This window comes from Thalassophryne amazonica, chromosome 16, assembly GCF_902500255.1.
Source record: "Thalassophryne amazonica chromosome 16, fThaAma1.1, whole genome shotgun sequence".
Classification (NCBI taxonomy): Eukaryota; Metazoa; Chordata; class Actinopteri; order Batrachoidiformes; family Batrachoididae; genus Thalassophryne; species Thalassophryne amazonica.
In genome coordinates, this window is record NC_047118.1 from 87,056,517 (window position 1) to 87,069,793 (window position 13,277).

General features: G+C 47.0%; 1 protein-coding gene across 1 annotated transcript in view; it reads right to left on the reverse strand.

Annotated features, from left to right (window-relative positions):
* Positions 1 to 11,994, reverse strand: part of LOC117528783 (pheromone-processing carboxypeptidase KEX1) — a 38,664-nt gene extending 26,670 nt beyond the window's left edge. Inside the window, exon 1 of the mRNA XM_034191408.1 lies at positions 11,159 to 11,994. Within this exon, the coding sequence (XP_034047299.1) occupies positions 11,159 to 11,570 (412 nt within the window). The 5' untranslated portion in view covers positions 11,571 to 11,994. The remainder of the gene's footprint in view (positions 1 to 11,158) is intronic.
* Positions 11,995 to 13,277: the final 1,283 nt, after the last annotated feature.

Sequence of the window (13,277 nt, forward strand, 5' to 3'; positions counted from 1 at the left end):
CAGTACAGCCGGACAACACAAACCCACCGAAACACAAAACCAGCTTATCGTTGTTGACAGTGAAATCAAGAATAGGAATAAAGCAACAAGAAAATACATACAATCCTGAAAAGGTTTTGAAAATTCTTTGTACATCCACACATCTGGACAACAGCACACATGCAGTTGGTTTGTTACTAAACAGTTTTTTTAGCATCTTGTGTGTAGTTTTTGTGATTGCTGTTTGTTAAAAACAAAACAAGGCATGACATATAATAGAGTGGGGTGTGGTCATCACATGGCCCCTTACATGTGCCATTAAAGTCTTTTTCAGGTTTTCTTAACTAGGTGGTCTGAAGTTCATGATCATATTTAACATAAATTAAAATATACATTAACATATTTTAACATAATTTTTTACAATATGTAATCGGGAGCATCTGTATCACGTACCAGCATAAAAACATTTTAAAAAATTAGTTTTGTTGCGTAAGAACAGTTTCATTCATTCATTTTTTAAACCTGATTACTCCAAATAAGGGGAGCTGGAGCTGGTCCCAGCGGCCACAGGGTGTGAGGCGGGGACAGGCCGGCAATTGTTTCTTTCACAAAATAAAATAAAATAAAATAAAACAAATCTTACATGTTGATTTTGGTATAAAGAACAGTAAGAATTTAAATTCAATTTTCTTTTGACCTGTTAACATTGTAACGTAGAGGATTTAAGTAAAAGATGAAATACATCATCAAAATTCTACAACTTTTACACAGTACTTGTATCATAAAGAGAATGACAAAAAATATAGAAAAAAATATGATAAATGTATTCAGGATTTTAGAAATAAACTATTTGTGAAGAAGTTAAATTAATATAAATATTAAAAGCTACATACAGCTGAACCTTGTAATCAATCCCAGATAGCAGTTGTGTGATAAAGGTTAGAACTGTAAAATATAACATTAGACAATTAAAAAAACAGTGAGATGAACTCTATTGTGATGTTTAAAGATTGTGAGGATCTTATTTCATTATGTTACAGTCCAAAACAAACACAGAAACTGTACTATGATGGAGAGATCTATTTATGATTATTGTTGATGTTTGGGATCATCACTGATATTTTAGATTGTTTTAGAAGACTGAGATTATTGCTGATTCTTTGAATTATTACTGATGCATGGGTTTATTGGTGATTGGGATTAATGTTTTATTTTGTGATTATTGCTGATGTTTGGGATTATTGTTTGTGTTTGAGATTATTTTTTGACATTTAGGATTATTGCTGAAATTGGGGATTACCACCAATATTTGGGATGATTAGTGATTCTTGGGATTATTGCCTGTGTTTGTTTGCTGATTTTGGCATTATTTCTGATGTCTGGAATTACTGCTGATGTGTAGGATTATTGTTTATGTTAGGATTATTGCTGTTGTTTGGGATCATTGTAGGTATTTCTGATTTTTGCTGTTGAGAGGTATTATTGATGATTATTGTTGATGTTTGTATTGCTGTTGCTGTTTATAATTATTGCTGATATTGGATGATAGAGATTATTGTTGATGTTTCATATTATTCCTGATCTTTGGGGTTATTGCTGTTGTTTAGGATTAGTGCTGATGTTTAGGATTGTTGCTGATGTTAAGGACTATTGCTGATATTAGAGATTATTGCTGCTGTTTGGGTTTTTTGATGATCTTAAGGATTATTGATTGCTTTTGTTTATTGATTGCTGATGTAGGCAATTATTACTGGTGTTTCTGATTTTTGCTTATGATTGGTATTATTGCTGGTGCATGAAATTATTGTTTATGTTTGGATTATTGCTCATGTTTGCTGATATTGCTAGTGTTGGGCATTATTACTGGTGTTTCTGATTTTTGCTTATGATTGGTATTATTGCTGATGCATGAAATAGTTGTTTATGTTTGGATTATTGCTAATGTTTGCTGATATTGCTAGTGTTGGGGATTATTACTGGTGTTTCTGATTTTTGCTTATGATTGGTATTATTGCTGATGCATGAAATTATTGTTTATTGTTGTGTGGGCCGCCAGAAGAGGAGGTACTGCTGGCCCACCACCAGAGGGCGCCCTGCCTGAAGTGCGGGCTTCAGGCACGAGAGGGCGCTGCCGCCATGGACACAGCCGGGGGTGACAGCTGTCGCTCATTACCTCTTGACAGCTGTCACCCATCTACTCAACATCATCTCACTCCATAAAGACCAGACGTCATCTCCACCTCGTTGCCGAGATATCATACTTCATAGGAGGTAATACTCTCAGCCTTTTTGTGAGATTTGTAACTCTGTTATTGTGAGAATTTGCAGGAGAACCGGTCGTTTGTGAGGAGGCTGTGCAAGACGGCGCTCCTTTTCAGCTGAGACCGCTGCAACATATTGAATGAGAGGTGGAGGTGGCATTCCCACCGTTGTTGTTACTGGGTGTACACACACCCACACTTGACTGTCTTTGTTCTTCGCCAGCAGTACCAGATCCGACAGTCGGGGACGGTGATCACCTGGGAATTCGGGACTTGGCGGCTCCAGTATTCACCAGGTTCTGTGGCGGTGGAAATCGTGTGGTTCCGGCTCTTCTCAGGACAGATGTCTTCTATCCTCGAGCCTGCCCACATGTCACCTCTGTGTATTGACTGTTATGATATTCTGTGATTGTCTGTATGTTCGTTGTGCACATTCACAACATTAAATTGTTACTTTTTGGCTCATCTATTGACCGTTCATTTGCGCCCCCTGTTGTGGGTCCGTGTCACTACACTTTCCCAACAGGATATCTCGGCCAGCGTCATGGACTCCGAGGGGCGTCACCCAGCTGTTGAACGACCAATGGGAGAGCAGGGAGCGCAGGCTTCTGCAGGAGACGTGATTGGTGAGCTGCAGCACATTCTCACCGCCTTTATGGCTCGGTTGGATCAAATGACTGAGCAAAACATCCTCCTGAACCGCAGGGTGGAGGCTCTCTCCGCACAGATGGCGGCGAGCGCTCAGGGCGCTGCTGCGGCTCGTCCTCCTGCCGACCCTGTGCAGGATATAAACGTTCCAGTGGTGGTTCAACAACCCCTCCCACCATCCCCTGAAGCATACATAAGCCCTCCTCAGCCGTACGGAGGTTGTGTGGAGACGTGCGCGGACTTTCTTATGCAGCGTTCGCTCGTCTTCGCACAACGTCCCGTCATGTACGCGTCAGATGCTAGTAAAATAGCTTATGTGATTGCTCTGCTTCGGGGTAAAGCACGCGCCTGGGCTACGGCGCTCTGGGAACAGAACTCACGGTTGTTATCAGCATACACTGGATTTGTGGGGGAGTTCAGAACAGTGTTTGATCACCCTAACAGAGGAGAGACCGCTTCAACTGTGCTGCTGTCAATGAGACAGGGACGCGAGAGTGCAGCCGCTTATGCAGTCAACTTCCGCATCGCGGCTGCGAGGTCCGGCTGGAATAACGTTGCGCTCCGCGCCGCCTTCGTAAACGGACTGTCGTTGGTTCTGAAGGAGCAGCTGGTAGCTAAGGAGGAACCGCGGGATTTAGATGGGCTTATCGATCTCGTTATACGGTTAGACAATCGGTTGGAGGAACGCCGTCGGGAGCGAGGCGAAGGACGTGACCGGATACGCGCCGCCCCTCTCCCTTCCGGGTTCGATAAGGCGCCGCCCTCCCCACGCTCCACAGCCGCAGCGCTTTGTGGGGCAACAGCTCCCCCTGCTGACATTGTTAGGGAAACGCACAGGGCCAAAATGGGGAGGCTGATCCGTGGAGAGTGTTTTCTCTGCAGCTCAACTGAGCACACACAGAGAAACTGCCCCAAACGGCCAAAACGACAACAACCGCCCTTAGAGACTGGGCTAAGGAGGGGTCAAACCATTCACGTGAGACACACACAAATTGCCACACGACTCCCAGTCACAATCCTGAGCGGGGATTTAACCCTTCAAGCCCGAGCACTGGTGGACACGGGGTCAGAAGGGAATCTGCTAGACAGCAGATGGGCAAGGGAGGTAGGGCTCCCTCTGGTGGCGCTTCCTTCGCCATTGCAGGTGCGGGCACTAGATGGCACCCTCCTCCCTTTACTCACACACAAGACACAACCAGTAACTCTGGTAGTGTCTGGAAACCATCGGGAGGAGATTGAGTTTTTTGTGACTCCTTCTACCTCCCGCGTGATTTTGGGCATCCCATGGATGTTGAAGCACAATCCCCGGATTGATTGGCCGTCTGGGGTGGTGGTTCAGTGGAGCGAAACCTGCCATCGGGGGTGTTTAGGATCCTCGGTTCCTCCCGGTTCACAGACTAAGGAGGAGGTCAAAGTCCCTCCCAATCTGACGGCAGTGCCGGTTGAGTACCACGATCTTGCTGACGTCTTCAGCAAGGATCTGGCACTCACCCTTCCCCCGCACCGTCCGTACGATTGTGCCATTGATTTGGTTCCAGGCGCTGAGTTCCCGTCCAGCAGGCTGCACAACCTCTCACGACCTGAGCGCGAATCAATGGAGACCTACATCCGGGACTCATTAGCTGCCGGGCTGATCCGGAACTCCACCTCCCCGATGGGGGCAGGTTTCTTTTTTGTGGGCAAGAAAGATGGCGGACTTCGTCCATGTATTGATTACAGGGGGCTGAATGAGATTACGGTTCGCAACCGATACCCGTTGCCATTGTTAGATTCCGTGTTCACCCCCCTGCATGGAGCCAAAATCTTTACTAAGCTGGATCTTAGGAATGCGTATCACCTGGTTCGGATCCGGAAGGGAGACGAATGGAAGACGGCATTTAACACCCCGTTAGGTCACTTTGAGTACCTGGTCATGCCGTTCGGCCTCACCAACGCCCCCGCGACGTTCCAAGCCTTGGTTAACGACGTCTTGCGGGACTTCCTGCACCGATTCGTCTTCGTATATCTGGACGATATTCTCATCTTTTCTCCGGATCCTGAGACCCATGTCCAGCATGTACGTCAGGTCCTGCAGCGGTTGTTAGAGAACCGACTGTTTGTGAAGGGCGAGAAGTGCGAGTTTCACCGCGCGTCTTTGTCCTTCCTGGGGTTTATAATCTCCTCCAACTCCGTCGCCCCTGATCCGGCCAAGGTTGCGGCGGTGAGAGATTGGCCCCAACCAACAAGCCGTAGGAAGCTGCAACAGTTCCTCGGCTTTGCTAATTTCTATAGGAGGTTCATTAAGGGCTACAGTCAGGTAGTTAGCCCCCTGACGGCCCTGACCTCTCCAAAAGTCCCCTTCACCTGGTCGGATCGGTGCGAAGCCGCGTTCAAGGAGTTGAAACGACGGTTCTCTACTGCGCCAGTTTTGGTGCAGCCCGACCCTAGCCGCCAGTTCATGGTTGAAGTGGACGCCTCTGACTCAGGGATATGAGCCGTGCTGTCCCAGAGCGGAGAGACCGATAAGGTTCTTCACCCGTGTGCCTACTTTTCCCGCAGGTTGACCCCGGCTGAACAGAACTATGACGTCGGCAATCGAGAACTCCTTGCGGTGAAAGAGGCTCTTGAGGAGTGGAGACACCTGTTGGAGGGAGCGTCTGTGCCGTTCACGGTTTTCACTGACCATCGGAACCTGGAGTATATCAGGACCGCCAAGCGGCTGAACCCCAGGCAAGCCCGCTGGTCACTGTTCTTCGGGCGTTTCGACTTCCGGATCACCTATCGCCCCGGGACCAAGAACCAGAGATCGGATGCCTTGTCCCGGGTACATGAAGACGAAGTCAAAACAGAGCTGTCGGATCCACCAGAGCCCATCATTCCGGAGTCCACTATCGTGGCCACCCTCACCTGGGACGTGGAGAAGACCGTCCGGGAGGCCCTGGCACGGAGCCCGGACCCTGGAACCGGTCCGAAGAACCGTCAGTACGTCCCACCAGAGGCCAGAGCTGCAGTCTTGGACTTCTGTCACAGTTCCAAGCTCTCCTGTCATCCAGGGGTGCGAAGGACCGTGGCAGTTGTCCGGCAGCGCTTCTGGTGGGCGTCTATGGAGGCCGACGTCCAGGAATATATCCAGGCCTGCACCACCTGTGCCAGGGGCAAGGCAGTACATAAGAAGGCCCAAGGACTCCTCCAGCCGCTGCCGGTGCCTCATCGCCCCTGGTCCCACATCGGCCTGGATTTCGTCACGGGCCTCCCGCCGTCCCGGGGCAACACCACCATCTTCACGATAGTGGACCGATTCTCCAAGGCGGCCCACTTCATGGCCCTCCCGAAGCTCCCAACAGCCCAGGAGACAGCAGACCTCCTGGTCCACCACGTCGTCCGTCTGCATGGGATACCCTCCGACATCGTCTCTGATCGTGGTCCCCAGTTCTCCTCACACGTCTGGAGGAGCTTCTGCAGGGAACTGGGGGCCACCGTGAGCCTCTCGTCCGGGTACCATCCTCAGACGAACGGACAGGCAGAGCGGGCCAACCAGGACTTGGAACAGACCCTCCGCTGCGTCACATCCGCGCACCCGACGGCCTGGAGTAACCATCTGGCCTGGATCGCGTATGCGCATAACAGCCAGGTGTCTTCTGCCACCGGCCTCTCCCCATTTGAGGTGTGTTTGGGGTATCAGCCCCCGTTGTTTCCCGTGGTGGAGGGAGAGGTCGGTGTGCCCTCGGTCCAGGCCCACCTGCGGAAGTGCCGTCGGGTGTGGCGCTCCGCCCGTTCTGCCTTGTTGAAGGCCCGGACGAGGGCGAAGACCCATGCAGACCGCCGGCGATCCCCGGCCCCTGCTTACCAGCCCGGGCAGGAGGTGTGGCTTTCCACGACGGACATCCCCCTCCAGGTGGACTCCCCAAAACTTCAGGACAGGTACATTGGCCCCTTCAGGATCCTCAAAGTCCTCAGTCCTGCCGCAGTGAAGCTCCAACTCCCGGCTTCACTGCGGATCCATCCGGTTTTCCACGTGTCCCGCATCAAACCTCACCACACCTCACCCCTCTGTGCTCCCGGACCGGCGCCGCCTCCTGCTCGGATCATCGACGGGGAGCCGGCTTGGACGGTGCGCCGGCTCCTGGACGTCCGTCGGATGGGTCGGGGGGTTCCAGTACTTGGTGGACTGGGAGGGGTATGGACCCGAAGAACGCTCCTGGGTGAAGAGGAGCTTCATCCTGGATCCGGCCCTCCTGGCCGACTTCTACCGCCGACACCCCGACAAACCTGGTCGGGCGCCAGGAGGCGCCCGTTGAGGGGGGGGTCCTGTTGTGTGGGCCGCCAGAAGAGGAGGTACTGCTGGCCCACCACCAGAGGGCACCCTGCCTGAAGTGCGGGCTTCAGGCACGAGAGGGCGCTGCCGCCATGGACACAGCCGGGGGTGACAGCTGTCGCTCATTACCTCTTGACAGCTGTCACCCATCTACTCAACATCATCTCACTCCATAAAGACCAGACGTCATCTCCACCTCGTTGCCGAGATATCATACTTCATAGGAGGTAATACTCTCAGCCTTTTTGTGAGATTTGTAACTCTGTTATTGTGAGAATTTGCAGGAGAACCGGTCGTTTGTGAGGAGGCTGTGCAAGACGGCGCTCCTTTTCAGCTGAGACCGCTGCAACATATTGAATGAGAGGTGGAGGTGGCATTCCCACCGTTGTTGTTACTGGGTGTACACACACCCACACTTGACTGTCTTTGTTCTTCGCCAGCAGTACCAGATCCGACAGTCGGGGACGGTGATCACCTGGGAATTCGGGACTTGGCGGCTCCAGTATTCACCAGGTTCTGGGGCGGCGGAAATCGTGTGGTTCCGGCTCTTCTCAGGACAGACGTCTTCTATCCTCGAGCCTGCCCACACGTCACCTCTGTGTATTGACTGTTATGATATTCTGTGATTGTCTGTATGTTCGTTGTGCACATTCACAACATTAAATTACTTTTTGGCTCATCTATTGACCGTTCATTTGCGCCCCCTGTTGTGGGTCCGTGTCACTACACTTTCCCAACAGTTTATGTTTGGATTATTGCTAATGTTTGCTGATATTGCTAGTGTTGGGGATTATTACTGGTGTTTCTGATTTTTGCTTATGAGTGGTATTATTGCTGATGCATGAAATTATTGTTTATGTTTGGATTATTGCTCATGTTTGCTGATATTGCTAGTGTTGGGGATTATTACTGGTGTTTCTGATTTTTGCTGATGAGTGGTATTATTGCTGATGCATGAAATTATTGTTTATGTTTGGATTATTGCTAATGTTTGCTGATATTGCTAGTGTTGGGGATTATTACTGGTGTTTCTGATTTTTGCTGATGAGTGGTATTATTGCTGATGCATGAAATTATTGTTTATGTTTGGATTATTGCTAATGTTTGCTGATATTGCTAGTGTTGGGGATTATTACTGGCGTTTCTGATTTTTGCTGATGAGTGGTATTATTGCTGATGCATGAAATTATTATTTATGTTTGGATTATTGCTGATGTTTAGGATTACTGTTGATGTTTGGGGTTATTGCTGATGTTTAGTATTGTTGTTAGGGCCAGCACAGTGGTGGCTTAGTGGTTAGCAGTGTTGCCTCACAGCAAGAAGGCCAGGGGATCAATTCCCACCTGTGGCCTTTCTGTGTGGAGTTTGCGTGTTCGTCCCGTGTTTGCGTGGGTTCTCTCTGGGTGCTCCGGCTTCCTCCCACATCCAAAGACATGCAGGTTAGGTGGATTGGAAACCTTAAATGGTCCACAGGTGTGTGTGCAGGTGTGAATGTGTTTGTTTGTCTATATGTGGCCCTGTGACAGACTGGCATCCTGTCCAGGGTGTAAGCCTGCCTCACACCCTATGACTGCTGGGATAGCCTCCAGCCCCCCATGACCCTTAATTGGGGTAAGTGATTGAAGATGAGTGACTGAGTGTTGATGTTAGGGATTATTGCTGATGTTATGGATTATTGATGTTGTTATGATTATTGTTGATGTTATGGATTACTGTTGTTGTTTGGATTCTTTTTATGTTTAGAATTATTGCTGATGTTAGATGTTATTGCTGAAAATAGAGATTACTGCTGTGGCTCAGGATTATTGTTGATGTTTTGGATTACCGTCTATGTTTACAATAATTTTTGATGTTTACTATTGTTTCTTATGTGTAGGAGGTTTAGGATTGCTCTTGATGATTTGGATTATTACTGATGTTTAGGGTTATTGTTGATGTTTAGGATTGCAATTGATGATTTGGATTATTGCTGATGTTTAGGATTATTGTTAATTTTTGGGATTATTGTTGATGTTTAGGACTGCTGTTGATGCTTTGGAGTACTGCTGATGTTTTGGATTATTGCTGATGTTTAGGATTATTGTTAATTTTTGGGATTATTGTTGATGTTTAGGACTGCTGTTGATGCTTTGGAGTATTGCTGATGTTTTGGATTATTGTTGATGTTTGTTAATATTGCTGATGTTTAGGAATATTGTTGATCTTTTGGATTGGTGTTGATGCTTTGGATTATTTCTGATGTTTGGGATTATTGCTGACGAATGATAGTTGCAGAGACATGAAAGTTGTTCAAGTCTGGGAATGATGACAGTTTAATCTGGAGCAAACACTCAATCTCAGTGAACCAGGCAGAAGAAACGGTCTGATGTTCTTCCACATGGTGTGACAGGTCAGATCCAAAACCACCAGCTCCTGCCTTTTGGCCAGGGTGGAATCATTTGATTTGTTTGGTGAAACACGTGGACAGTGGTCGGTGTGATGTTTTCCACGTGTGAGTGTTGACAGAAGAGAAAAAGCAGACAACCATTTCATCTCTTGACAATGTGTTATTTGACAAAGTATACAAAGAGATGTTTCTCTCTTTTCCCAAACACTCTCTCTCTGGGAAATGCAGTGTTGTCACACTTAATCACAAATGAGGAGTTGTACATCATTTTTGTCTTGAAATCAATAAATGACAGTTAATAAATTATTCAAATAATTTAATTCTTCCAGTCCCAAATAGGTCATTAAAGCAAAAAGGAGAAAATTGAACAAAACTTCCCACTACTGTAAGTAACATGTAAAATTCTCCTTCATATCTTAAACTAATGTTTCAGAACATGATGTTTGAAAAAAAAAGTTGAGGTTCGAGCATTGTATTGTTCCTAACGACATTCAGAGATACTTTTAGAAACACAGCCGACTTGGAAAATCAATTCTGTTCATTTCTTGAGCAGCAGGTGGCAGCAACACTCCACAGAGAAAGAAAGAGATTAAGAGATATGGAGAAAGAGAGAAACTTGTGATCTGAACTGATTTAATGTTGGCCCTCCTGCACCACCCCCAGTGCCCGCTTGCTTCTCCGGAGATGCTCTCAATATCACTGCCTCTCTTTCTTTCTCTGTTTCACATAAAGACACAAATACAGGTCAGTCTGATCCAAAACAAATGTCAACGTCAGAATTCATTCAAACGAAACACAAATCAACAGGTTTGTTTGTTTGTTGGTGTTTTTTTTTTTTTGTTTTGTTTTTTTTGGTTCATTCTCTCTCTCAAATCAGTGCTCCTGCAGTACTCAAGTTCACAGCTAGAGCACTGTACGAAGGACTTCGGACAGTTGGACTTCAGATGGGCCAGTTCAATTTCCCCAGAGTGCTCATAACTCTAGTTAAGCAGGGAAAAGAACACAAAGTCAGAGACAGCAAAACATCAAGGACAGCTGGAAAGGGGTGGAGGAGGGAGTCTAATGTCCTATGAGCTCTGATCACAATAGGAAAATAAAAACTGCCGAAGAGATGATGAGGTTGTATTGTCCACAAGAGGGGAGTGGCTAATGTTTGCTTAGCTCCTCCCCTTCACAGCCTTTACCATAGCCATTATGCATACACATTTGCACCTGCGTTATATTGTAACATTCTATAATGTTAACATATCCCAACCTGGGACAAAAAACTGGACACAGTTTTTAACCCTTAGAGGTGTCAAGAACATACCCTGAGGGCATTTTCTCAACTTTACAACACATTAACAAATTCCCCAAATAATAAAACAAATAATATCCATGTGTTGCGTATCAAAATGTTCAGAACAATCACAGCTTTCTGAATGTGATGTGTATTTGTCTAGAGCACTGTAGATATATGTTGAAAAGTTGATCAGGAAGCATCATTCAGGCTCCAACGGTTAAATATCAACCAGATGCTCTCGATGGTTAATGCAGATTGCAAATGTGTAACTCATTCATGCCAACAGGTGCATTATTAAAGTGACTGACCTTCATGATCATCTTCATCATCGTCATCGTCGTCATCGTCATCATCGTCGTCATCGTCATCATCATCATCATCGTCGTCATCATCGTCATCATCATCATCGTCGTCATCATCGTCATCATCGTCATCATCGTCGTCATCATCATCGTCATCGTCGTCATCATCATCATCGTCATCATCGTCGTCGTCATCATCGTCATCATCGTCGTCATCATCGTCATCATCGTCGTCATCGTCATCATCATCGTCATCGTCATCATCATCGTCATCATCATCGTCATCATGATCAGCCATCAGTCCTTGCTCAGAGGTGAATGGCAGATCTTGTGCCTTTGTAGTGGGAGCCATTGGAGTATGAAAGGAGCAAAGCAGCGCCAGGAGCAGCGCAAAAATCAAACTCCTCAATGATGCCATGTTCACAGACAAGACGAGACCAACTCAAGAGGAATAAAATCACTGCAGAACTCCAGCACTGCAGCTTTTGCCTGTTTGTCCTCTAAACACTCACAAACGTAAGCACAGTGACACATACACAAACTCAGAAAGATTTCAGCACTAGGAATGGACACCGAGAATGGCATCCAACAGGCAAGGTCGAGTGCACAGGTGGTATTCCAAGCAGGAATCCAAACACTTGTTCCCAACTCCTGGCAAAATGATCTGTAGAAAACCCGATGTCCTTTTAAAACTGGGGCCAAGACAAGGTTGACTTTCAGTCCAGTAGAGTAAAATGTGAAACGAGGTAAGACTGCAATAAAATGCTCAGTGGAGAGGCGTCAGTTGCTGGTCAAGACTGGAGACAGAGCAGGGACTAATGTGAGACCCACAGAAAAAGGGTGAGACCAACCTGTGGGGTAAGAGGAGATGAGGGGGTGGCAGTCCAGCTGACTGACAGGGGCACATGGTGGGCCGGACTGCCCTGTCCATAAGTTACTCAGTTAAGAAGCGAGTGATTGAGTTGGCTGGCTGGGGGTGGGGGGTGTAAGGAACAAGACACGCATACTTACTTTTCCATCATCATCAAATGTTCAAATTTAACTTGAGCAATGACCATGGCATAAGTGGGCTTGGGCGAGGATGACCATATATCGTGATCATCCACAGCAGAACGGTCATGCATGTATTCACACGTTAAGACAGAGAGAAGTGACCTGCTACGACACGCATCCAGAAGCTCTTCACACCCGTTTCCGGTCACCACCTACACTGGTTTGAATGGTTTTGGTTTCAAATCCAAAGGTTTACAAAGAACAACACAACAATCAAAGAAACACATCTTGAAAACTAAAGGATAAAGTTCCACAAGTCCACCCCCCCAATCAAGCCATGTGCCCCCATTACATGTGTACAACATGTTCAGTCAAAAGTAATAAATGTTAAATGTCTCAGGGCAGGTTGCCATCAGACTTGCTGAGCATATGTGCAGTTGGCAGGAGGCGGCTGGAAAGATGACACAGCCCATCTGGTTTTCAGTCTATAACGGATTTTTGCTTTGTGACATTCTCACATACAGAAATGACAGCAGACAATTACAACACAGAATTTGTTGGGTATTTGACAATGTATTTTTTTCTGCAGTGTCGCTTCAATATTAACAGTGTTGATGATACAGCCAGAACTTATGGACGGCTGTGAACTTCGACCTGGACCAGACACTGATCTGGAGCCTACCCCTCCCCCGACACACTGACCCAAAATAGTTCACACAGGGAGGAGTTGACAGCCACCCGGCTTAAAACCCTGCACTCTTTGAGTCAGTGTAATGTGACCCTCACGGCTCTGTGTGTGTGTGTGTGTGTGTGTGTGTGTGTGTGTGTGTGTGTGTGTGTGTGTGTGTGTGTGTGTGTGTGTGTGTGTGTGTGTGTGTGTGTGTGTGTGTGTGTGTGTGAGTGTGTGAGAGAGAGAGAGAGAAAGAGACAGAGACCAGTATAGTAGCCAACATCCACTGTCTGTCCCCACCACCATGTGGAACCAGGTCAGCAATTGGAAGCCAAAGATACCTCCCAAACTCAAACCAAAGACATGCAGGTTGGGCAAATTGGAAACTTTATAACTGTTCAGTTCTCCCTTGTAAAAGAGAAGGTTTAAATTAAAAATAAAAAAACCCTCAAATCCAGCTAT